Source organism: Lonchura striata, chromosome 3 (assembly GCF_046129695.1).
Source record: "Lonchura striata isolate bLonStr1 chromosome 3, bLonStr1.mat, whole genome shotgun sequence".
Taxonomy (NCBI): domain Eukaryota; kingdom Metazoa; phylum Chordata; class Aves; order Passeriformes; family Estrildidae; genus Lonchura; species Lonchura striata.
In genome coordinates this window covers 44,689,893-44,717,792 of record NC_134605.1, presented here as the reverse complement: position 1 = coordinate 44,717,792, position 27,900 = coordinate 44,689,893, and the positions used below count along the sequence as shown (strand labels likewise).

Sequence of the window (27,900 nt, the reverse complement as noted above, 5' to 3'; positions counted from 1 at the left end):
ATTTCAAAATTGTGATAATCATTGTATAAATGCTTATTTCAGAGAAGGAAGAAAGGCCTAGTCAGGAGTGGAAGCTTATGCCAGGAAATTTGTATTTGATTCTGGGTTTTCCTGTTGAACTTTAAATTTAGTTTTACAAAGTGATGTAACTTTTCTACCCACCTTGTAAAGTGGAATAATACACACTTCAGAAAAATGTTCCTACATCTACAGTAGTAACACACTCTTAACACCTTTTGTGAAAATCAATTAAATTACATAGAAGTACTATAATCAACATGTAAAGCTACCTAATTCCATGCCTCCACAGATTATAATACATCAAAAGGTATCTAAAAGCAGAACAAACATTTTTTTCACAGCAAAACTTCACAGATCTAGCCACTGTGGCTAGAGTTTTGCTCCACCACTTACACACCAGGAGGATGAACAGTGCTGCCTTCAGAGTACAGGAATGGATCCCCTGGTGTAGGGACTGATGACAGCCAGCAATTCCAATGTCAAAAACCTGTACTTGTACCCAGTGCAAGTGGCTACGCTGCCAAAGCACACTGACAGACAGGATTTGGTTCTAAATGTAAGTCATCACCACAGGAATCCAACATAAACCAGGAATGCTTTCTTCTGTTTGCCAAAAAATTGGGGAAAAAAGGCATTTTGTTATCATTGCAGCCAGAAAAAGGAAATCTCTTGAAATTTACTCTGGGCAGCCTTTACACTGACATCAAACCAGGCAAGTGCAGACAGGCCCTACCAATTCTGCAGCCCCAGATCAGCTAGCTCATTTGGGTTATATTACTGCTGTAGAGCAAGGCATTTTCCAGAGCTACTGCAAGTAGCTATCTTGAGTAGTCCAGGCAGAACACACAGTGAATTCAGGGTCATACTGCTGCTGATTTCTGAACTGCACTCTGCACTACCCCAGCCTGCCCAGTGTACCACTAGACCAGGCAGACATTCAGTGAGGCCTCCTGGGAACTCTCTGCCTGCTCTCCTGTGAAACTGGCTGTTCTGCAAGTCCCCTCAAGTTTTATACGAACAAAAGAGATTTCCTCTCTACTTTGATGGATTTAATAATAGAATCATTACTTTTTAAGTTTTCCAGAGGAGTAAATAAAAAATAACATTTCATTTTCTTAAGATGCATAAAGACACTTCCAGACAATGAGACAGGAAAAACGTCTTATCACTATAATGTTCAAAGTCTTGTAGAAGAAACACATAAGGTGTAATTTCTCTGCGTTAGCTAACCCAACAGGAAATTTCAGTTGTATTTGAATTTTAATGATATTATGAATAATTCACCCAAGCTCAGTCTTTTAAGCCCTGGTAAATTGTACTAATTAATGGCTTTTTTTCCTGCTTACCTTCAGTTTGCTTTATCTGCTCTGAGATAAGAGGATCAACACTGCACAGAGCAGTTCAATCAGATTCATGAAATTGTAGAGAAGTGTTCTACTCTGTGCCTAATAATGCTGGAGATTTGACTGGCATTTCTGACTACTGCCAAGTCGATGCTTTCTTGGCCCTGTCTATCAGAAGTCTTGGATCTTGCATCCATGAGGGCATATCCCATCACTTAGTGTTTGAAACTACAACTGAGTATGATTTTATCCACACTCATTTTCAAGTGACACTTTACTGCCCAGTTGCCATGGGGCTCTTTCATCATCCTTACTGCCTTAATTAACCTTGTATCTTCAGTAAATTTAGTTGCTTCCCTCTTCCAGGTCATTTAGGAGTAAGTCAAACAGCACAGGCCCAATACAGTTCTACAAGGAACACCACCTGTGACAATCCCTAGGGGAATGAAGAAACCAGTCCTTCACGAACTAACCATTTATCTTACTCTGTTTGCTACCTTTACATATCTCAAGCTATGGCAAGCGGGGAAGAAAAGTATTCCTATTTTTTCCCACTATGCAACTGCTTTTATGTAACTTTTCTTGACAATCTTAAGTGTCAAGAAAATTGCCCATAATCTTAGTTATCACTGTATAAAAGTCATTAAAACACCCCTAACCAACACAGCTATACTTTAAAACAGAGGAAATTACAGATCCAAGGCCCTAGACACTCCACTGTCTGCTTTCAGACACTTGTGCTCTATTGCCTCCCATCTCTGCTCCTGCACAGGGAGGTGTGTGTGCCCATTTGCCTTTTTCAGTGGAAACCACCATGATCACAAGCATTACAGCTAAAGTCCTAAGGAACTTGCCCAAGTTATTTTGTCTTCTGTCTTAGCTGTGACTAATTGCTCCTGTTAGATCACTTTGTAGATAAATACATAGAATTGGCCATTATATTCCAGGTAGATATATTTTCTCCCTCCATTTTTATATACACGATCAGACTTTGTTTTTCAGAGTGTCTAGGTAGCTTCCAACAATGTCCCATTCGTAACAGCCTGTGTCAAACCCAGCACTGCCTTTGAGCATTTCACACTCTTCCATCCTCTCTTAGTTTGGCACATGTTGGCAGTGGGCGTTTTTTCCTTTCATCCTTCTCAGACACTGCTTTGACCAATCTAAGCAGTTGTGTATCATTGCTTTGTCTCTTTATAGTTCAGTCTCTCCTGTAGCTTATTAATGAGTTTTTCTCTGTGTTAAGAGGCAGTGGCTGCCTTACAGGTTTTTCAGGACCCCAAACGGAGCACTTAGTGCCAGAGTAAAGAGGTGCCATGGTTCTGTTCAGCCTAGACTGTCACACAAATCCCCAGATGATGCCCCAAAAGGTGGATGTTTGAAGGTGGAGGTGGATCTGACATCAAGTGAGGCAAGTAAGAGGCAAACAGAACTGCTATGGCTCTCAGAAAGCTTCCCCCAGCCAGCTTCGCCCAGGCTATGGGCATGAAGCCTGGCAGGTGTGTACCAGGCTGCAGCACTGCCTCTCTCTTCCACTGCCTATCCATAGTAGAGGTAATGTTCCTTCTACAACAGGTTTTGTCAAGCCACAGCTCCCTCTGGCCCCAGGTGACCTGCTGCAACACCACCAGCCCTGTGCAGCATCCTGAGATTCTCAGGGCGTGGAGAGGGTTGTGTTCAGCACACCCAGTGTCCTGCCCAACACACCCATTCAGATGGCAGAATCACACCACGCAGTATAACACAGCAAGCGTGCTCATCCCTCTGCTGGTCTGAGTCAGTGTCCTTGAAGAGAAGTCAGATCTTTAAGTCAGCTCATAATCTCTAAATGCCCCAATAAATTAAGTGCATCATGTACTATGTATTTTTAAGTTATGCAAAAGTCTTCAATTCATCCCAAGCATAACATGACTCACTGGGTTATGATGAAGATGGTCAATGATAATATTTACATAATTTCTAGACTTTAATTTTATAAGCCTTTGGCATTTTCCACTGTGTTTAACAGTGAAATACATCTTTTTTCCTAACTGGTCAATTATCTTCCAAGATGAAAAGGAAATGTCATGTGATGGTACATCTGTGTGGTAAGAGAAATCACCTTGGTTGCTGCTGTGCTCTTCCTTGCAATAGAAAAGAATAGTCTGAGACCTAGTTTTATGAAGAAATATGTATTTCATTGTTAAACTTACTGTGCTACCAAACTGGAAACACTTTGGAAATTTTTCCTAACACCATCTTGCTAAACAAATCAGAGAACTTGGATTTATAGCCAGGCTGAAATACGCCAGCTTATATTGCAGAAATGAGGAGGAAAAATTCCACTGTGACAGGCATTTTTAAGCAGAGGAAATCCACTTGGAAATTACATTTTGCTATCTCCTCAGTTGAGTTAATGAAACTGATTTTGTGTGCATTAGAAGAGGGAAGAGGAAGAAGTGCTATAAACTAAAATTGATTAAATAATCGAGCTCTCTTCAATAATAATATACCCCTCAAACTTCACTAGAAATAAAAGTAGTAAAACAATATTTAAATTAATATAACCATGAAGATTCGATCTTCACAGCAGTATCTCCCCTAATCACTTTTTAGAATAGAATTGTTTTGCCAATTTCTAGAGTGAAAGGGCTTCTTCCAAAAGTACCAACAAACCAACCAAAACTCCAAAGAAGATTCCAACACATTGATACATGCATCTCATATGTGGTTTTGATTCCTCCTGAGGCTGTTCTCTGCTGCCACTAGTTATCAAAGCCCGAGACTGCTAATTCCTCAATGTTCTGTAGCTAGGTTTGGACTGTGGAAAGGACCATGCTCATATAATCAGCTCACAAATGTCACCTACTGCACCAAGAAAAGCTGAAATGGCTTTTAACACAGTCACTTTATTAATAAATACTAAATACTAAATAAATACTCATATGAGCAATTTGGCTGACTGTCAGAAATATCTGAACCAAAGAAACAAGACATGGACATACTCACTTCTATGGTCAAAGTCAGTTTCAAAACCAATTTCTACAAGAACAGCTGTATGTCAGAACATTTTTGTCTTGCAAAGCATTCAAAATCTGCCTTGTCTGTTCCTGCACAAGAAGCTATATTTCACCTGCCCAAAGAAACTGCATCCACAGATGCTGGGAAGGGGAATGCTAATGAATCAAACTGGGGAAGATGTTTGTATGAGGACAAGGGATACTTTCACACCTTATTCATATTTATATGAAGAAGAACAGCTTGCTTTACAGTCTTATGTTTGGTATTGTTTGAATTGCCTGTGGAGTTGCACCAGTGCTAGCAAACAACTGATGTTCACTTCCTGTTCTTATATATTCTGTGTCAGCTTAAATAAGTGGTGTGAAAATGGGTTTACTGCATATGGACATGCAACATATCCTTTTAGAAATCATAATAATCAATAATAATAATTAAAAAATCCAAAATATAATGTTGGAAGCAAAAGTAGTAATGCTTCCAATTTCCTACTGAACATGTTTAGTTGTCTGAAAAGCCTTTCTGCAATAAGCCCATCCCACCTCTGACTTACCAGAGAGTCCTACACAAAGAGACAACAAAGTCTCTCATTGACTGGGACCTTTGAACAGAGTGGTGGAAAATAATTACCCATATAAAAATACATTAAAAATTTAGCAAAATGTCCATCTTAAGTAAAAAAATACTAGCCAGCCAGTGAACATGACTGGAAAGGTGGAAAAGAATGATCTGTAAGGGGCAGTGTGCAACACAGCAGATGGACTCACTCCACAGGAACCAAATGCAGACATAAGATTAAGTACAGACATCAGTATCTCCCCCCCATATCTGAGATGATTACTATGACTGCTTGGTGCAGTATTATCTCTTCTCAACAAAAGTATCAGAGGGAAACACAGTTCAAAAGACAGTGACTTTAACTGGAAAATGATAGCACTCTTTCCTGCCACCACTCAACAGTGGATCTTGCTTGTCCTGCCTGGATAGATTATGTATGACCAAAACAGGTATTATCAACCCAAGGGAACTGTTACACCCTTCCAGTAGAGTCTACATGAAAACACACATTCCTCACCACTAGAAAGATGCCTACCATGCATGAGACAGGACTCCAGGTGAGGCATATTCACCATTCCAGGGCTAGTAAATATGCTTATATAAAAAAAACATGTTCCCTGCAGGAAGAGCTTGTGTTCTCCAGGCAATCAAGACAGCAGGCAAAGCTTTCCCACTTATCCGGGGAGAGAAGATTTTTTCAAACCCTGCCTGTCAGCTACATGGCTCCCATCAGACTGCCTGTTGAGAAACTCCTTTTTGCTGGGACATGCTAAACTTCCAGCCTGTCATGCAGTCTGTGTGGGCTGGGCCCATACTCACACAGAGACCTGACAACTTCAGTCATGTTTTTTAGATGTATCATTAAAGATTTCCTGTCCTCTCTGTGCTTCACAGTGCTCCAGGGCAGGAGCAAAGACTAAATATGAGTGGCTTCAGCAGGCAGAGATCTGCTAAACCTCTGTGCCTTACTTCAGCATTCAGGCCTTACTTCTATCACAAATGATAGTCAAGAGGCATGTATGAATTTCTGGGTTTGCCATTTGGGTTTGTGTTTCTTCTTTTTTTAAAAAAAAGCTAACAGCACATTTTCTTTTTTTTTGAAGTTCAAAGTCTTTATACCAGGACAATACCGAAAATTGGTTCCTTTTAGTGTCATCCTGAATTTAAGATCCTATAAGGGTTTAGCTACAATCCAACCAAGATCGATCTAGTGTTGGGCTATTTTTCCCCCTCAGAATTCTCAATAACAGCACATTTCTAGAAACACCTATCCAAAACACAAATACCACATCTTTAGATCTGCCTCAAGCAAAGATTTAGCATAAATAAACAAACTCTTATCTTGTTTCAACAATTATTTTCTGTTATATCAGATTCATTTTCCAGTGGAGAAAGAAGTAAAAATTACAATAGTCTGTTGAATAAAACTCAACCAACAGGTCAAAAGCAAGGTGAGACTTCCTGAGGGCTCCTCTGAGAATTCAGCCAAGAAAATTCCAATTATTCTTTTATTGGTTTACTTGCCTACTAGGCAACAGATGGTCAAAAATCTGTATCAAAGTAGGGGCTCCAAGAAAATACTTTATTATTAAGGTTTCCTAATAGAACAAACTACCTAAGTCTCAGAAACTTAAATCTACTAAAAGAGAAATGTGATTGAGTTTTCTTAGGAAAGTTTAACTTGTAGTCCTCTGAAACATTAGAAAACAAGATGAGTTTTTTGCACTGGAATGTTCAGCAACATGTGTGCAGCAGCATTCCCGTAATAATGGATTTTTAAAGTCACTGATCACCAAGATTAACAAGCAATCAAAGAAACAAGTTCTTTAAAATCCTTCCTAAGAACTTCAATACCAACTTCAAGGTATTGAAAGGGGTTGTTGTGATTTAACCCCACATGGCAACTTAGTACAATACAGCTCCTTGCTCACTCCTCCCTCATGGTGGGGAGGAGAATTAGGAATAAAAAGTAAAACTTATGGGTTGAGATAATAAATTTTAGCAATTGAAACAAAGTGAAACATAATAATAATTATAATAATAACAACAATAATAAAAAGGAGGATGAAAGGAATAAAAGCCAAGACAGACAAAAGAAGCATGCTCATCACTTGCTGGCTGATGTCCATGCCATCCCCAGGCAGCAACGGGCCTCCACCAGCCAACTTCCCCCAGTTCATATTCTGGGCATGAAGTTCTGTGGTATGGAATATCCCTTTGAATTGTTTAGGTCAGATGTCCTGGCCATGAGCCCTCATAGCTTCTTGTGCACCTGCTCCCTGGTAGATCCTAGGAAACTGAGAAGTCCTTGACTTGGGGTAAGCACTACTGAGCAACAACTAAACTTCCAGTGTATTATCAGCCTTATTCTCATAATCAATACAGATCTGAGCACTGTACCAGCTACTAAAAAGAAAACTGACTCTATCCCAGCTGAAACGAGGGCAGGGTACAAGCCTTTTTACTGTTCCTCCTGAGGTTCACATCCTGAAATATTCAAAGTAGGGGAAAAAAACTTAACATGGACAATGTTTTGGCAGAGAGAAAATGTCATTATTGATTACACTTAGTCAGCAGCTTGTCCATGATATTGATCTTCTCATTTCTCATGTTGATTCAGTAAAAAAACATGATGAAGATTTCACCAAATTTTTTTACACATCCAGATTTTGTCTGTAATTCCAGAAGCCTGCATGTATGGAAAAATTCCTTTTAGCAGCTAAGACACATTTAGCATCTAATTGGCAGTGAAGCTCAGAGGACACACACTTTCTGAAGAGACTGACACAAGATGGATCTTTCTTTTTACAGAGAAGGTCTGGAGCCACGGATTCATTCCATGCTGCAAATTTGTCTTTCCACAGCCCCTCTAATTTTCATGTACCAAGTTTTCAAGTTCTATCAATTACTTCAGCTTTCTACCACTTGAAAGACCTTGTGTATGCATGGTGTACCACAGGGCTGTGCCAGGTGCTACTGCTGAACCCTGCACCTGTGCACTGTAGTGCTCTGCTTGAAGCCTGGTACAGTTCACTAGAAAAGAGATTTCTAAAAATTTATAATTCACACCTGTTACCATCTCAAATGCACCCTGGGATGTGTCAAAAGCTTTGAATGTGCTGCAGTGGCACTTACTGCAGTGTTTTAATCACATATCCAGTAACTGAAGAATACCTTTCTAGTCTTGCAAAGTTAATTTCTCGCACTGAAATGAATCACAGTTTTTCTTCCTACCATCTGGAAATAAAAAGAAACAACCAGCTGCAAATTAGTAGGCTTTCCACCTCCACTTTGAAACAAAGATTGCTTTATTGCACCATCAGAAATTACAGAGCATGAAAACAGTGAAGGAAACTTGTATTGTGGGCAGTAAGGAATTATCATACAACATTAAAAAATTAGGCCATTTCACACTGTGGAGTTAAAATTAAATCTGTAAGCAGCATCTTTGCATTAAAATGCAACCTCACGTAGAAGAAAGTGTTATCTACTAGATGCAGCAGTAGAATAGGAATATTTACTTCTAATCTTGTTATTGATTTGACATCTGGAACTCAGGGAAATAACAAGCATCAACTCCCTCGTTTGGCAGAGAAAGACTCATAGTCCTTGCCTATTTTTGTAAGATATTTCAATATTTCATATAAGTCAGTCATTCACCATAATGTATTTGAATGTGGATAAATTCTATTACTATCTTCTGTTTCAATAGCTATTCTCAGAAACAAAGCTAAACAGAAGCAAAACAATTTAGCACAAATAGGAAAAAATCACTAAAGCAACTAACAACAACACAGAACTGAAGTGCATCACGCTCCACTTTCATGCAAGCACATTCTATCTGGAATAATAAAGATAAATTATGAGACAATATTTAAATAAAGACCAAAGCGAGATACTTTTATAGATGAGATGGCTTACTCAAAACTCTAAATCACAGTCCTAAATATGATGCTTGATGACACTCTCACATCTGAATACAGTCTAGCTGAATATATTCACTATTTCAAGCTCAAAATAGAACACAAATTTGCAAAACTCAACAGGGAAATACTTCAACTGCTGTGAGAACTAGTTTACTGAACCACAAACAGATTTTATAGATTCACTAGTCCTATTCAATTACTTACATGTTTAAGACATCCCACATAGCAAACATTAATCATTGGAAACACAAATTTGATAGGACAAATAAGGACAAACGGGATAATCACAGCTGTATGTCCTATCACTAAAAAAAGGGAAAGGAAAAGAACTGTGGTTGCACATATTATTTATGTTCACAAGCAGATGAAATGTAGAGGTTTTTGCTTATCTAGAAGTTATTTAGAAATAAACAGGAATGTAGCATTTAGGAAGGTAAACTACATACACAAGACATTTAGCCAGCAATGTAAAGACACAGACAGAGCAACTTAATTACTCTGTGATTTTCAAAATCTGTATTGTCTGTTTAGACTAATGGCAATTTGTTTTAAAACAATGCACTTCGCTTTGCTACAAGAATTTCTCTTGGTGGGATAGTTAATGATTCCAAAAATTCTTACAAGTATTGGATGACTTTCCTAGTGGAAATACATAATTCTAACCTCTCAGGGCAAGAATAAGATAGGCATGAATATAATGAAAACACGCAACATTAAATCAAGTATGCCAAAAAATATGACAATTCATCAAAAAATACTCCAGTTGCCCAATCACAACTCTGGACTCACAAAGTCAGCCAAAGACCATTAACACTGACCAAAGCTTTTGAGACCCATTTCCTTAAATCCTTTTCCAGTAAGGTAGCACACATATCAGAAATGCTTAGCCATCATCCATACTGAAGGTTTCATGTTCAGCACCCTCCTGCCAGCACTTGCAAACAGTGACCAACATGGAAAAGGCTGGACTGACACAACCTGTGACTCTGTAAGGAAATGTGCTGTACATGGCATCTTTCAGACCTCAGCATAAAGGGGAGGGGAATCTTAAATTATTGGTAATGCCAAAAGAAAGGCCTAGCAATGAAGAGCCAGAGCAGCAATGAGTAAACTAATAATTAACACACATTTAAAAGGGACCAATTTCTTTGCAAGTGTCTGGTCCTATGAATGCATCTAGTTTCTTATAATTGTCAATGACAAGAATTTGTAAACTGGGTACAATGGTATGACTGCATTACTTCCTTACTAACTCCAAAGAAAATGCAATTTCCCACATAGCAGTAGTTACACAGCAGGAAAAAATTGAGTTCTCCCGAAGATATGCGCACCTGAAATACACTGGAGGTAAATATTTTAATGACGGCATCTGAATTAACAAAAAGGAGTCCAGTTAAAATTCTCTCAGCTTTGCTAGCTGACATTTTAATCCTGAGTAAAATAGTGCTCCTTTACAAGGGACAACCAACAATTGTCAGGTACACGATCAGTAAAGGAAATACTTTCTCAGGTTACCAGCTCCTTTCTTATACCTGTTGTTGATTTGGCTGTACTTTTTTGATTCTTTCTGTGCTTCTACCATGTAGCTACATGAAATGCCTAAATAATCCCAAAGTAACTGCTAGGAAAAAAGTTGCTATTGGTTCTGCCCCCTCTTGTATTGGTTGCAGTTTGCTCAAATGTAGTACCTCAGAGCAAACTAAACCAGCAGGAAGAGAATATGTTTCTTCCAGTCTGATAAACTGACTTGGCCTACTGTTGTGGTCCTGTTGGCAACAGACCTAGCACAGGGCTGAACCCCAGGGTGAAAATCAGGGATCCAAGGCATCTTCCTACCACTGGCAAAGCAGTTAGGTAGGCTCAACCCATTTTGTTTTTCAACACCCTGAGCAAACCCTTTGCTAGGTAAAGGGATGCATCTGGCATGCTAAAGCAGAGAAAATGCTGCCAACCTTCTCACAAAGGCTACTCAGGCATTTGGTCAGTTATGTGGGTCACATTATCTGGTGTCCAGTAGGTTTCCTACACATAGTAAACAACTGTATGATTCCCTAGAAGGGAGAGGCAACATTTCTGGATTCTCCATTGAAGATACAGAAATGTGCATTGCACACTTTGATGTGGCTTCTGTAAAACTCTATTCAAGTAGCTGTGATTTCCTCTAATATTACTGAGCAGAAAAACTATTACTAAAGGAAAAGAAAAAAGAACATCAAACGCAAGAAAATAAAAGCCTGCTCAAGTGCATCCACAGGATGGGAAATCAGCTTACTCTATGGGAATACAACCTAGCAGCAGAAATGGAGAACTGCAAGACAAAATACACAGGTTCCTATTCTGAACCACACCGATGACTCATACATGGTCTTTCACGATTGTTTTTCCTTTGTCTTAGCTTATACTTTAGCAAAATATATACAGAAATGTCACTATGATCTGTCAAGATGCAGAACATAACAGTAGTGCACTAATCAGCAAAGCCGTTTCTGGTATGCACATGCTTCAAGATACACTGATAAAACATTATTCAGAAATGTGAAAGATAATCACCATCTTCCTCGTGACATCTAAGGACATGGTGTAATGCAAGGCTAAAATCAGGAACTCAAACTTCTGTTTGAGGTGTTGAGAGAGCTTCCATCTTTTGCTTTGATTGAGATTCATGGCTAACAGTAACTCCTAGGATAAATGAAATTTTCCTCAAAGAAGCATACAAAATATGTATGCTTTCAGGTGGCAGCTAGAAAACCTGACCTGAACAATTCAGGTGGCTTCACTGACGACACAGAGCTGCACTAAAAGATACAAGTGAAAATTAAAGATGTATCTTTCCACTACAGGTAGCCAGAATGTATATACATAACAACTATAACAATAAACTGAGACCTAAATCTAAGGCCGAGATTAGTCTTGGATTTTTTTCCTTATCAACATGAATTGTTGGTTCACACAGTGATGCATCCTGTAATGTTCACAGTTCCTTGGTTACCCAAACAGAATTGCAGCAGTGGACCAGGAGCAAGGTTGGAGTCCTGGACTTCTCAACAGATGTGTAAATGCAGAGGTAAATTAAACAATCCTCACATTAGATACATTTATTCCTAAGTACTAATCACTCAAATGATTTACAATTTAATTTCTGTGCGTTAATTTCTGTACACTGCTTAGAGTTTATAGTAGCTGGCATTTTCAAATAGTAACACAGTGATACTTCTTTGAGCCCTGTTCCTTTTTCCTATAGTGCTCAGTCAGCATCCCAACACTAACCAAAACAGAGCCATGGAAATCACTGATCACAGAACTGTTAAAGTTGGAAAAACTCCACAAGATCATCAAGTCCAACCATCAACCTATATAACATATATAAATAAGTAACAAGACCTGCTGTGAAGTGTTTAAAATATAATTGCGCATTAGTAAATCATACAGCCTAGAGCTTCCAAAACTCAACAAGAGATAGAAGTCCTCTGGTTTGTTTTAGAGTTCTCTCATTTCCTTTAGACTGCAAGCTTCAAAGGAAAAGGTCTATGGCATTCTTGTACAGCATACAGCTGGGAAAATAGCTACTTTGAATAACATACAAAACAGAGATTCCAAGGCCTTCCCATATTAATCTTAAATACAATGATCAATTTTTAAGGCTCTTTTCCTTTTTTAATGGAGGGAGATGTATAGACTTCTATAATGATAATTAAGTCCAAGAGTCAAACATCCAAACTATTTAATTTTTAGCAGATCTCTGGATATGTTGCTACTTTTCAAACATGAGGAGGCTTTTTCCACTTTAAAGCTACATGCAGTAGAGTCTCAGCCTATCAGGGAAGAGGTGAAATCAGGTTTTGCCTTGTATTGGCTCTTGGTGACTCTGAAGTAACATCTCCTTTTCAAACTACATTGTAAACAAAAGAGGATACCTACTCTAACTTGTTTCTGGACTTTAGCACTAGTACTGCATGTTGCAATGTCTGAGACTGACAATCACATTTTAAAAGCTCAACTGAGTAAAACAGGTGTTCATAGTGTGCCACATAGTTTTAAAGTATCAAAGAGAGTAGAAGACCAAGTGGCACATAAGGGAAAATTCAATAGAAACTTTAAAATAAAATCATACCTAAGTCCTATTCCAGTCAGTGCTGCATTATTTGAGATTTTCTGAAGGATTACTTTTGCCTCATAATGCTGAGAAATCTTCTCATACTTGGAAATAATTACAGTTTTACCTTCACCCCCCCCCCGCCATGGTGGGCAGGACACCTTTCACTAAAGCAGGTTGCTCAAGGCCCCATCCAAACCTGGCCTTGAACATTTCCAGGGATGGGGCACCTATAAGTAGATTCATCTCTCATTCTGCTTACTGGAAAAAAAAAAAAATAAAAACCGTGAACAATGATGTGTCTTAACATTATCATTTCAATATTTAATTCTGCTTGGTCTCTCTTTTACCTTAAACCGACATATATGTCTACTCTTAGAAACCTTCTGTGAAGAAGCTACTATTAAAGAATTTAAGGTTATTCAGCTGAATCTATTTAAACAGTGTTTAAATAACTGAAAAACACAGAAGGAGGTACTTATACTACAAGCAAAATTAAATTCAGAGGTACATTTTAACATTTTCGTTTAATTTTGAGTTATATTAAGCACATTCAAAAAAAGTACTTGGTGTGTCAGACATGAAATACATGAGGAACAAAATATATGACAAAACCCCATTCTCATAGTACTAATTCTTTCAAATGCTGCATTTCCCATTATATTAAACTACACTTGGAAACATTCTATGCAGAGATTCTGGTCATGCCAGAAGTTTTCAATTTGTGGTAGAAGACAGCAGAAAGCCTCTACTTGCTGTTATCATAACAATCTGGACTCACAACTTGCAGGAGAAAGATGGAATTCTGCTGTAAACTTTCTAGCACTAAATAGTATGCAACTTTGTCAGAGGGCACAGACTCAATTTCTCACACACAAGCAAAGGGTATTTGGAAGACTACCGGGCCAGCTTGTTCCACTGGCAAAACCTGTTTCCCAGCCCAACCTGCAACTGGCATTTCCCTGGTTCCTCAAAGATGATGTGATAACTTCCAAAGCTGCTTGAGTGACTAGCACAGAATCAGTTTAAAGTACAGACCATGATAATACTTAGGAAGCATCAGTTAGTAAATGTTTGGAGTCTGGTGACAGCTGGTGTACCATTTGGATTCATATGTGCTTTTCCTACAAGGACGCTGGTACATTCTGTTTTCAGAGATGAATGTGTATCTTTTCCTTTCCAAGGAAAAGGAAATTCATATGTTCTTCCAAGAGGCACTTGGATACTTTTGTGAAGTACAGTACTTGAAAAGCTTTGCTCCATTGATTCCTTTCAGTTCTGCTCTTAACCAGAACCACATCACTGTTCTGACCTCATAAGAAACAATCTCTTTAAGGTTTAGGCAGGGTTCTTCAGTGATAAAGACAACTGGTACATTTCTTCTGAATCTTCTGGGTCACCATCAGTAACTACTGTAGATCATCAGTTTAGGTTTGTACAAATATCCTAACTCTCAAGCAGCTGATGTCAGACCCAGAGAGACAGTAGGTATTAAGGTAGCAAATTCTTAAGAAACTTTTTATTACTTTTCTTGAGTCCTGACGGCATTAAAACTCTGATAGGAATCCTAATTTCTCCTCAAAATGCTAAACTTCTATTTCTTCACAGACCAAGAAATAGTCTGGTCTTCATATGATTTAGTAGCTTGTAATCTACTTCATAATTAACCTGGAGCAGTGACTAAAAAAGGCATTAGTCCATAGGTATGATATTATTCTATTAAAAAAACCCTACGGATTGATGATGATGCAGTTGGCTGAAGCGAAACAATGAAAGAACCAAAACAACCAAAAAATAAATGAAAATAAGAGAAACAACAGGTTTAAAAGACATGTAAAAAATTATATTAATAAAGAAGTGAAAATCCTACCAAGTAATGGCCAGGAGCTGCAGGATTTGGCTGTTAAGTTTTAGAAATCCTGCTCTGAAAGTATACACGACTTTCAACTTAGGGTTTGATTTGGAAATGTCAGTAGAATCATAATACAAATTCCAGCTTCACAAAAGGGTTGAAAAATAGAAAATATTTAATGAAAGGCAATTTCAGGGGAGATTACTCTGTTGCTTTCAACTGTTTGTGTTTCAGCGCAGGAAGAATGACCCTAGGCCAAACACAGAAGGACTACAGAGGCAGCGGTTGCAGTCCTTCACCTGCTGAGAACTGCTGGGGTGGCTCCTCATCATTGGGAATTGAGCAAGGCAAGAGGAACTGGAGGATACAGAAGTGAGGACAGAGTTTGTAAAAAAGACATTCCATCCATCAGCAGCCAGCAGTGCTGGTAATAAAATAATACAGTCTTGGTAATCCATGGCTTCCCCAGTTTCTGTCAGTAGATGGTTTTTACTACTCACTGATCTGTAAAGAAGGCCAAATATTGGTTTAGAGTGACTCTTGACACTCTTTGTTTCAGCAAGCACAAAGCAGAATTTTTGGCTTAGTTGACTGCTGTAGTGCCATGAGAAACCAGGAACTACCACCTGCCTGGAACATTAGACAGATTTTCTCTCTGCTACTGCGTACTGCAGTGAAAGAAAACAAGACCTTTGTCCTGGGCATACAAGAGATAATGTGACCAATCTGCTGGATGTAACTCACCTCTGTTACTCATCTCTGGTAACTGAGTGCCTTCTATTCTGAAGTCCAGAACCTAATACCTTTCCCAAAAATGTTTGTTAACACATATTTTGACAAAATACAGGGGTTTTGGAGGTACTCACACCATGCATTTTTGGTTTGTGTATTTTGGTAGGTTTGCTTGGTTTCGTGTTGTCAGGGTTTTTTTTTTTCAGTTTGCTTGGGTTTTTTAACTTGTCAAGACCCTTCTTCTCTGGTTGTAAATGTGATTTTTTTTTTTTTTATTTTTTACTATTTCATTGAACATTCCCATGATTTTGTGTTGTATACATACTCTTTCACAACTCCCCTAGATGGTGGGGTTTTTTGTCTCCTCTTCCTAAGGAGTTCTAGAAAACCCTAGTTCAAATCCTTGTACTGAGAATAACATTGAGCTGAACTCAACTGAAATCTCCCACATCCTAGGAGACAGCACCCTGGGGCCAGACTAAAATATGACAGCAGCAAATCTGGAACTGCTCCATGGGTATAGAATGAAGGAACTTCCCTTGAGAAGAAAGCAGATACACAGGCAGACAGAATGACTCTGTTTATACCACTTAATTCAAGAGGTAGGATGCCTGGTTCCAGGACAGTCTATTGATCTGGAGGCCAACAGCCTTGGGGCCAGTAGCTGTCATTACCCTGTCCCAGAAAACCCTGTAGGCTTCAACCACTTGGCTTCAGATCCAAACAGTTGCCTTATTGAATGGAATCCTTCTCCTCTGGCATCTTTCTCAACCTAACTGATTTCCCTTGCTCTTAGAATGTCTCCTGTATAAAACCCATTCTATTGCAGAGCACAGCACAACCTCCCTTTACTCCCAAGATCATCCCCAGAAAATTACCTTTTCCTGTAGATGTTATTTCCAAGTAGCAAACAACTCTTAAAAGAAAAACAAAGTTCCCAAAGTTTGGCATATTCACCCTGGTGAATAGCTGCAATTCATCACAACAATTTAAATAATCTATGAGTGCTGCAGTCAGAGCAACAGTACAATGAAGCTTCAGTGTTCTGCTGGAGTCAGGGGTGACTACCAGTGAGAGAGATCCAAGTTTAATCCATCACCAAGTTTGTATATTTTCAGATAAGAGGCAACAGAGAATCTTATGTCAGGTCTCTAGACAGACATTTGGTATGAATTATGAAACACATTTATTTGGTGTGTATTAATGAGATAATGCAGCCATCACCAGGGACAGAGCCCACATATTCTAACAGCAGCAAAAATAACATCTGCATTTCACATTGAATTCAAGCATGGGCCAAAAAACCTTGCTTTCCCTAAAGCATCTATAAACTATCCTCTTTTTTATTATTTATTACCTTAAGTTATATTCGCATTTTTCTATACAGGTTTGAAAGATCCCAGTAGTTTCTTCCACCTGAGGGCTCTACTGTAAGAGACTACAAATCTTATTATGTTATTTTAATGCTCCATTGTGATGCTTTCATGGCACTTGCTCATCTTCTTTGGACTTGTTCAGATCTGTAATGCACACTAAATATGCACTGGATGTGGGGCCTGTTCCCCTGAGGGAGAAAAAAGGCAAGAAAATCAAGCACTTGTGAGAAGAACATGGAGAGGATGATGCAGACTGCCAGGCTTCTCTCTCCTAGGTCTCTTCATACAGAATGAAGTTTCTTTTGCAGTACATCACAGCCTCACAGTCTGCTACTTTTCATAAAGGCACAGTTTCGTTTCTCTAGCATGTAATCAGCAGCCGTGCTTATGAGAGTCAGATCTAACAGAGAACACCCTTATAAATCAAATTATAGATGCATTAACTCCTCATATAGCTTGGCAGTTAAATAACCTGAATGCAAAACTTTTGCTGAAAACCATATTGTATCTTTACTAGCCCTTCAACCAATCATTTTCAAAGTAACACCCTCTGTTAGCATTTATCTGCAACTACTGAATTACTACTCTTCCTTACTCCATTCATAATACAGTGAGCAGAAACCCAAATTCAGTCCATTGTGGATCCTCAGTGACATTCTCTGAATACAGCACAATCCACCCATCCTCAGCACCAACGATGAGATTGGTACAGGCTGAATTCTGGAGGAAATGCTGCTTTCACAAAGCACTTTGCAGACAACCATGTTACAGGCTTCAAAAGTGGCTGAATATGGACAATCCTCCCCTCTCTTATTACCTTAACTCTGGTCATTCAAATGAGAGGCCAGCTGACCTCAATCAAAAAATTTAAAAAATGTGTTGCCATCATAGAAAAGGCAATTTCTCACCTTTTCTCTGCAAATCCCTAAATCAGGACAAGACTATCCTCACCTTCCTTCTAATGGGTATCTCGCCAACCCTATCACAGAAGAGAAGGATGCAAAGCAGCTCTTCCTCAGCATCCCTCTGGTGTCTAAATGTGAAATCTCCAGCCATGCTTGTAGGTGGCACAGCTTGTAGATGAATGCAAAAAGCTCAAAGCTGGACAGTCAGAATAAAGTCTTACAGCCCATTTGTATAAAATGGCATGGAATAGACTCTTTCCAGAAACAAACATAGAACTACAGGCCCCAAGTTCCTAAATTGGCAGAACCTTTTCTTCCCTATCTATGTTCCTTCAACAAGCCAGTGTACTTTTCATATCTGTCAACACAACCAGTATCAATTTCTTTGGTTGGTTCATTCTGCTACAACTCATGTAATGTAGTATTCCCATATTGTACCAATATGGGATAAGATGTTAGACACTGACAGCATGCCAAGATGAGTGAAAACACCACCTGCAAGGGTGAGTGCAAAAAATTACTTCATTTTTATTGTTGGAAATAAAAGACTTTAGTACAGATGGCACCACAACAAAGCCAACCATAAAGAACTGCTTCAGCATAATGATTTGATGGCATCTAGCACTGAGACAAGCAGACCATAGATGTGTGTCAGGTATTAATTACAGCAAATTTCCAAGGCAGACACTACTTAAATGCACACAACTGTATATTCTTAGCGTTTAGGCTGTCAATTATTAATGACCAAAGGGCTTCACCTTACACATGGCTCGTATGGCATTCTGCACAACTGCTTAAGTTGCATAGGAAGGAATAAAGTCAGAAGAGAAACCTGCTGCCTGTCACTGCTACACTCTGCTGAAGCCTCACCACCAGTCCATTTCACTGCCCTTTGCTTGCCTGTCCTTCAGGCAGCTTGTGACAGTCCTGTGACAGCCCATGTGCACAGCAATATTAATTGCTTTCAAGTAGCAGTTTGCCTTATTCTGCAATCTCCTTTAAGATTTTTTTTTAAATTCTTAACTGGCTTTATAATTTTCTTCAAGGATTTTCTCTAGTGAGTAAGAAGCCAAAGACTATACTAAGGACAGGAGGGAATAGGAAAAGTCAGGATTGCCAAATTTAAACACTTTCACACATACTCTATATAGAAAACTGAAAGGTTATGAAAGAAGCCTTGTCCTCTCTACAAGAGATAGGTGTGCATTTATTTACATATGAGAGAAAAATTCAGTCAGCTGAACATAAGGAACATCCAGGTGCTCCTTGTAGTTTCAATTACACACAGAAACAACCCTCAGCTGGCACCACCAGTAGCAGGGTTCTCTTTTCTGCTTTTGCCCTTACTGTACTTGGCAAAGGGAAGGCATTTCAGGCATACACTTTATAACAATACAGCATATTTTATGTTAAACGCTTCTGAACAACTGTTTGAGGTGGCCAGGCAGGTTCTTCTGCTTGTCGTCCCTTTTAATGACCATTTTAAGAGACTTGAAAGATTTCTTGCACTGGTGCAGAGTCAATTGAGGGGAAAAAAATGCACCTCACCAGAAATACCTGTGCTCTGGGGAGGACTTGACAAGCATTGGCCATACTGTACTGATTTGTATTTATACTTGTCTACTTGTACAAACTCTAATTTATATTAAATAGGGATTAAGTGCAGCTGAAGGTTACTGCATAAAACAAGAAACAGATGGATTTGGTTAAAAAGGGCCCAAGTCAAAGGACTATCAGACGCAGAAGGAAGTACCACCACTTAATGCCGGGGTCTATTACATCAGTGATGCCTGGATGACCTCAGTTTATGAAGCTCACAGAAATAATGAAAACTCACTGCACACGTGTCAGACCTCTGGGTTTTCTGTGCACACAGCATGTAAGGGTCATTTTCCAAAAGGTTTTCCATTTGGACAATTTGGTACCTTGCGTCTTCTTCCCTGGTAAGGCCTCTACGATCAAGCCAGCTAAACATGCAGGGCCAGGTTATGCCTTGCCCTTCAGCAGACATGCAGTGGGAAAGTGATATCCCTGCCTGAGCTGTACTACTGAAACCAAATATCCTGAACCTGTATATCAGCAGGAAGTGTTAAGGTGTTACCAACTCGGACCCAGCCCCACTGTCCCAACTGTGAACATTTTTTGACTGAGTCATAAAAAAAAAAAAAAAAGAGGGGGGGACTTAAAAAAAATTTTTTTTTGCATTATTTTAATGTTACTACACTACAGAAAAATTAATTTGAATATTAAAATAGCTCTTGGACAAAATCATTTACATTTTATAGAACCTAACAGTATAACTGATTAGAAGTGAAAAAAGCAGGTCAATTCAGCTCCTTATATTTTAAATGCTTTATAGCTTTGCAGAAAGAAAAAAAAAAAGGACGAAAAATGTGGGTGCTGAAGTACTATCACAGTTCTATGCTTTTTTCATCAGTAGTATTCCTATATGTTGATTAATGCTTGGAAATTTATTCACTTAAAGAATTTAACTGCTTTAAGTGTGTCACTTTCTCTCTTCTTAAAAATTCTGATAATTAAGAAGTGAGGAGGGGAGGAGTTGTAGAGACACCAATACCCCTATTTTACTTTTTAAAAAACACAACTTCCTTATAACCCTAATCTGTATACTCAATGACAGCTATTTTATAGGACAAGCATTGCCTGTTTGAGATCAGTCAGGAAGCACTAACATATGATTAGGTGAGAAAATTATTAAATGTCACTATTAGTATCAGCTGATTAAATTTCCCATAATAGAAGGAGTGTTAACTTGGGGGCAAGGAGAAAAAAAAAAAAAAAAAAAAGGCACAGTGCATCTTTTACAGTAATATCAACGTTCTATCAAGAGACAAAGCCCTCTCTGGTTGGACAAATTTGGGGTGATTATTTTTAAAGCTTTTTTTAATGTAACAAGCCCTTATTTGTGTCAGTGACCTGCATTCAAATCACCAAAACCCAGTTTCCCAGCACAAATGCCTGCACTCATCCTTTAGAAGGCTGTCCACTATGATGGTACGTGAAATGCAACTACTGTAAAAATAAGTGCTTGTAAAAACTATGGTCAGAGGAACGTTTCCTCGAGCTTTTCAAAACACCAATGCAAACTGCTGTCTGGAAGAAAAGAAGCATTATCCTTCAGTCACTCATTTACAAATATTAAATGGAAATTGACAGTAAAACATATCAATGAAACTTAACTTCATTATAACCAGGTTAGCAGTCCGTCCCCCGTCCATCCGTGTATGTGTACCCCAAGGGGAAAAAAAACAGCCAAAAAAACCAAAACCAACCAAACAAACAAACAAAAAACCAAAACAAAACACCCCCCCCCCAAAAAAAAAAAAAAAAAACAACAAAAAAAAAAAACCCAAAAAAACAAAAGAGAACGCCAAGGAGTCACCTCTAGAAGCACTAGAAGCAATTAAAAGTTCAAAGGAAGAGCCGGGCATCTCGCCGGATTTTCGAAGCCGCCAACGATTTCAAGGTGGGGAATTGGCAGCCTGGCTCTTGGCTGACGCGGGGTCAGTCACGGCTGATGCATCCCGCACAAAACGTGCCTGTGGCACGGAGAGTTGGGAAGTACGGCTCCCTCCAGAGACCCGTCTCGCCAGGGCGGGGGCAGGCAGCCGCCCCGTGCCCCGGCCCGCAGCCCCGGCCCCGCCGCGGGGCCCCCGGGGGTCCGGCCGCCCCGGAAGGCCTCCGGCAGCGGCGGACCGCCTTTGCCTTACCCGTGGTGGAGAGGACGGTGCTGGCGAAGAAGAGGGAGGAGGTGAAGTCCCAGTTCCAGTTTCCCGAGGCGTTGCTGAGCACCGAGACGCCGTAGTTGCTGGCCTCCAGCACCCGCATCAGGAACTGCTCCAGCTGCTGCTCCGAGAGGCAGGCGTGCTCCTCCAGGAAGCGCTGCTTCAGCTTGCCCAGCTCCTGGCGCAGCAGGTCTTCGTAGGGCAGCTCCACCGAGGAGAAGACCACGGCGCCGAACACCAGGTAGAGCAGGTAGCCCAGCACCAGCAGCGCGAAGCACCAGGCGGAGCGGTGCTGCTCCACCAGCCGCACGCAGGAGCTGCCCGCCAGCGACTGCAGCATCTTGCCGAGCCGGGGCCGGCGGAGCCCCGGGCCGGGCCGCTGAGGGAAGCAGGGCAGGGCAGGGCAGTGCGGCCGCCGGCTGACTTTGAGGCGCGGAGCGGCGCTGATGTGGCGCTCACGTGGAGGCGCGGCGCAGGTACCGCGGCGGAGGGAGGGACGCGGGGAGGAAGGGCCTCCCCCTCCTCCTGCTGCTGATGCTGCTCCCGCCGCCTCCTGTTGGGACGCCGGCTCTTTCTCTCCCTGCTGCTCCTCGTCTCCGAGTAACGCGTGGAATCCCCCGCAGGCGCTCCGAGAAGCCGACCCGAGAGCCTCCCCCCGCCCCGCGCTGCGGCGGACGTTTATTCATTCCCCTTTCCGCACAAATGTCTCTGGAGATTTCCTTGCCCCGCTGCTCCCCGGGCCCTGCCGTGAGGATCCCCCAAAACAGCAATTCCTTCCACTATTTTGTTGGCGGTATTATGCTTCACTTATTTATTCATTAATTCACGTTTTAACGCAGAATAAGGTGGCGCAGTGTGAAGCAGCAGGCTGAATTTCATTTAGTGCAGGATGTGATGAGTTCAAGGAGAAACCCCGATGTCAGGTGTTGAAGTCCTCCCTCAGGTCTGTAACTTCAAAATGGGACCTGCTTGGGGGTGCGGTTTGAACCAGGTGACCTCCAGCAGCTCCCCAAACAAGCTGAAGGAGTCTTTGCTCTTGTGAGACGCTTACTTTTTAACAGTGTGGAGTGCCTGGCTAGTGCTCAGAGCCACATCCACGGTGAATACAAATGCGCGGTGCAGCCGGCTCTCTGTGTAGCCCCAGCCAGAGATCTTCACAAGTTTCACTCTGAATGCTTCTTTCTTCATCCATCTTGAACTCCAAACCGGCAAACACACTGTAAACTTGCCAGTTGAGGCTCCCCACCAGATGAAAAGCAGCAGTAAAAATTACAGCTTCCCAAACTATCCCATAGGGTGAATAAAGACAGCTTCTAGTAAAGGAGGGAGAGAGGATTCCCTGGTCGCAAAGTTCTGCCACGGCCCTTCCATCTCTCATTGCTGATGGCAATTTATACAGACAAAAAGGAGTAACTTGCAAATTAGAAATTTACTAGGGCTGAGCCAGGGAGTTTGGACTGAGTAAATAAAATCCAGCAACCTATCTTAAGCTGTGAGGTACCACTCTTAAGCTTAAAGGACTACTGTGGGAAAAGAATAGAAAAATGAAAGGCAAAAAAATAATTCAGGCTAAAAACTTAAAATGATATGTCAACATTTCCTTTTATACAATAGCTATATGAAGCTATGGGATAAATCTGTCCTGACAGAACAGCTCATCCAGTTCCTGTCTATTCCCCACTGCCAGCCACAGCTGGGTCATTCCAGGGCCTTCAACACATCCCCCCACCCCCATGTTTCATTCAAATGTAAATGTACTCTTACATAGAAACTGCAGCTGCTTGAATGGTTGGTCAGTAGAGCACTGGGGAGATGTGGGAGGTACACAGGCGACAGGCTGAGCAGGCAGACTCTCGATGACGTTCTGGGAGAACACATGTGTGGTGTTCGTGATAGGTAGTGGTCATGTCTTTCCTATAAAACAGAATTTTCCCAACCTTCAAGCCAAATATTTGTTTAAAGGTTAGAAAATGTTTGCCTAAAGAACACACCTCTCTTCAGTGATAGGGTACAGTGGCTGGGTAAGCTGAATCAGCCTCCTTCAGCTTTCCATTTTTATGAATCAGTCACTCTCCATTTTTAGAAGCCTCTCACACTTGGAGGCTTGTTAGGCTGAAGAGAAAAGGAGGACTCTCTGCTGAACAGAGCATGCAATACTCTCTTTACTCAATTTTTATCTCCAAAGCTTTTTAGAGGCATGGGCTGAGGGGAACAATGGTAGAGTATCACAGCTGTGTCACCAAAGCATTCAGTTCTTGGTTTCAAAGCAAACATCTTTACAGTCTGAGTTTTAGCCACCATTATTGATATTCATATTTTAACTCAAAGCACTTAAAATAACTAGTAACTTAGTTATAGATTTCTTTGGGATAGGAAGGTGTCTTCATATTCAGTTTTGTGATTTTGAGTGATTGTATTTACCATGATAATATCACATGTGAATGCAGTTATGCATTCCAGCTTCATTCCACAGCATGCTATATTACATTTTCATGTTATGCTAGTCAAAGATTAGGCTAGTCAGGGATTCAGTGTACTGAATTCCGTGTTATGTCCCGTACAACAGGACGTCACAACATGCTTCAGCAGGGAGTGACTGAAATTGGGGAGCAGGCTGTTACAGAACAGCCTCTCCCCAGCAGAAGTTTCATTCTACAGTGATCATCCCTCTGAATAAAACTTTAATCCAGTTAATAAATTGTACAACATCATCACATTGCTTGTCTACCAGCAATGCTCTGTGGTGACTGGGCTCCTTACTGTTGGAGAAGTCCAGCTGCAAGCAGAGTGAAGAAACACACTATTGGTATTACTGGTGCTCTCCATTGCACAAAACTCTCTCAGAGCTACAGAAAATGCAAATACAAGCTGCCTGTCTACAAGGGCAGAAAAGAAGGCAGACATTCTAATCCGCCATAGAACTGAGACAGAAACCACGGTTATGTCCTGGGGTGCTAGAAAACCACAGAGAAAATTAATAGTCTCCAACTCTGCTACCTAGGGAGGTAGGACAACTCCCCTATCACATCACTGGGCTAGCAGCTTCTGTGGCACAGTGCAGAGGCTGAGAAAACCCTCTCTTGTACATAAGAAGTGTAAGGTCCTTTCAGAGCTGTATGAATCACTGACGTTTTCTAGTGGGAGAAGTGAAATTGAAGTAAAGAAGCTTTGTGTTAATGGCAGTCTGTTCTTCTCTGAGATTTTTGGTTAAGTAGAATAATCTTAAATTACGGCAGTATTTCCAATGAAATGCTGAAGGGCTTGAGACATCAAAAGATAAGGAGGTGGTGGCTAGAGGAAGAGGACAGCTTAGTTGCAGACAGTGACCAGAGAGGGGGATCACTGGACTCTAGTCTTTTGTCCAGTGACTGAAAATGACAATAGATAAAAATAGTAGCTTCAGTGAAAAGCAAGAATAGCTCACAGCAATGCTCCAGTGCCCAGAGCCTGGTCTGTGCTGGGCGGCATAGGCCAAAGAGGAGATTTGACATGGAGTCTCTACTGCTGTGATCGCTGAGTTCTATTCAGTGAGCAGGAATAAGTCTGGGGAAAGGGAAACACCCATGTTTGGCACCGTTACTTATATCAAGACTATAAAATACTTTCAACACTAAAAAGAAAACTGAAAAGTACTTATATGCACAGAAACTTCAAGTTGACTGAAAGGATGATTTATTTTCTCTTTTTTTTTCCCCCAAAAAGAGTATTTTTTTGGCCAGACCACAAAACTTTTTCCATCAGTCTTGGAAGAAAAAGCCCTTCCTCTCTTTATGTTGTAGAACCTTAAATCCCAGAAGCTGGGTAAATAAAATTAGTTACCAGGCAATACTTATCCTGCCAAACCTGTTCTGCTCTGGCATACCTACAGCATGACCTCACAGTACAGAGAGCAGAGGAGGTGGTGGTGAGGAACGGTGGGATGAACCAGGATAGTGTGGGAGGCACTAGGAACTTAGGTGGGGAAAACATGAGGCAGTATCAAAGCTGTGTTACCCTGACAGCTGAATATTGAATAGCAGCAGGGAACTGATTTGTCCTTCAGAACCTTTCTTCAAATTTGGCATGGAGATAAATTCAGTGGTTTTGGCAAATTTGAAGTTTGATCACTCCTAAATTATGTATACATGAAGAAACATTGCCATAAATGTGAGATTCTCTGAATTCACTTCTATTAATTATTCTGCCCCTAGAATATTTTTTAAATGAAACTGATAAAAAGTAGAATCCTTCATGATTTGGTCTATCTGTTAAGTGAAGGCTGGAACATCATACATTTCCTTTTATGGAATAAAATTTTTCTGATCAATTGCTTCTAAATACTCAATTTGCAAGCTTTTGCAGAAGTTAGTGCAAGGTTTGCTAGTGGCTCTAATTGAAAGTCATGGCCTTGTGGGCAGGCAGGATGTGAATTTATAAGAATCACCTCCTCACTAACAAAAATGTACTTAAGTTGAAAAGCAGTCAGATGGGTTGCCATGTGTTCTGTTTCCAATGGGTAAGGTGTTCTGTTTGGTTAAATGGAATCATCTCGATTTGGGTCAAATAAAGTAAAACTTATAAAAGTTGAAACAACGGAGCCTGACTTTTCAGGGGAAAAAAAGTAATCTGTGAAGAGTGGATGCAGTCTCGTCTTAATTTGGCAGGAGGATGGAGAGGGTATAAGAGAGTGTTTAGATCTTTAATATTTATCAGCAGCTCTACTGGTGTCAGTAGATACAGTGCTATGGAAAAAAAAAAGAGTCAGCAAATTCTGTGTCCATGTTCATGCCATTTCCAACAAAACCTGCCTGGCTAAATTCTACTTGAGAGGGAAGGGAGGAGGCTTGAGATTTAGTGGTTTCCTCAAAAAAAAACCCTTTTTATGCTGTTTGCTTAATGGTGCAACGCTGCCCACAAAGGTTAAGACCACTGATGTGTGATAGCAAAGGAGTGGATGTGCCTAGTTTGGACCTATATTTAGGGGAAGGTTTGCATCATGAAGTAGTAGTGTTTAGAATCAAGGAAGTTTATATGCATGGTCAGGCACAATTTCTTTCTTGAGTGAGTCATCCTTGTTGAGCGTAAATATAATTTTCCTTAGAGTTGCAATAAGTATTCATATCTAACCAATGATCTTGCTGTCCAGGTTGAATAACTGATAGATAACTGTTTTATTAAGATAAGCACTTTATGTGGTGGAAAAAGTAATGTTGTGTATACTTGCCATCAGGTTTAGCAATGACATTATCCAGAAAGCAGCTTGGTTTCTCTAAGAGATGTCAGTTCAATGGGCATAAGGGCTGCATATAGGTACATAAATACACATGCCCATGTATATACATATATGGTCTTATATAATTATATATATAGCATGCTTCTTCAAAGTCCTCACTATTATATTCCAAGTTGTGCCATATCTTTGTAGAAAGGTTATTTGTGGGATTGTGTTAACACTAAAGAAATGTACTAGCTCAGAGAATTCAGGATGTCAACATGACCTTACTAGTGAATTACAGTAAATAAAATTCAACGTTTACAATAAAGTGACCTTGCCCTCCTAAGTCCTGTGACAGTCACCCAGCAGAATCGGTCTTTTTAATCTCTTGTTCAAGATGTTGAAAAGACAAATTATATACTTAATACTTTGCACTGAAAAATAGGAGTTCAAATCACAAAATACTTTATATCTCTTCCATCTACTCTGTAGAAATTTTTGTCCTTCTTCCCCAGCTTGGCAGTCTGCTCTTAAAAGTGGTCATGGTGGGAAATAAAACAATGCATAGCAAAACTGAGTTCACACAACTGCGGGTGTCCAGGCCTCCATCCTCATCTTATCAGTTCTGAGACCAGTTTTGGTTTTGTGCTAGTTCTTGGGCACTCAGGAAACGATGGTGTCAGCAAAGCCCACCAGCATTCTCTGGGCCAGTTTCAAACTATACAGACTTAGAATGGACTAAACACTAAATGATCTATCTGTAATTACTTTTTAGAGTAGTTGGGTTATATTTCCCTGGTTTCTGATTTTGGTTGACTAGGGCCTGGTCCCAGTCTTAGTTTAGTGGTGCAATTGGGCAATAGTGTACATCCTTTTACCTCTCTTAATTTTACCTCTCTACAGTTTGGATCACTGTAGAATTTGTGGACTTGTTATAAAATCAATTTTATGCAACAGGCTGAGTTGAACTTTTCTTACAGTGGCAGACAAAAACTTGGACCTAGCAGTGGTGACATTTTCTCTGACAGCTCATGCACCCTCTTACCCATTCACAGAAAGGTCACATTAACTTATCAAAACAGCTTTCAGCTTCAGCTTCATTTGACTCTGTGTTCCTGGGCCCCAGCACGTGTACACAGCACAGCACTGCTCTCTGA

General features: G+C 40.3%; 1 protein-coding gene across 1 annotated transcript in view; it reads right to left on the bottom strand.

The window, feature by feature from the left end:
* The window catches only part of KCNK1 (potassium two pore domain channel subfamily K member 1), a 28,002-nt gene extending 5,991 nt beyond the window's left edge, over positions 1-22,011 (bottom strand). Inside the window, exon 1 of the mRNA XM_021527111.3 lies at positions 21,535-22,011. Within this exon, the coding sequence (XP_021382786.1) occupies positions 21,535-21,889 (355 nt within the window). The 5' untranslated portion in view covers positions 21,890-22,011. The remainder of the gene's footprint in view (positions 1-21,534) is intronic.
* Between the last annotated feature and the right edge of the window lie 5,889 nt (positions 22,012-27,900).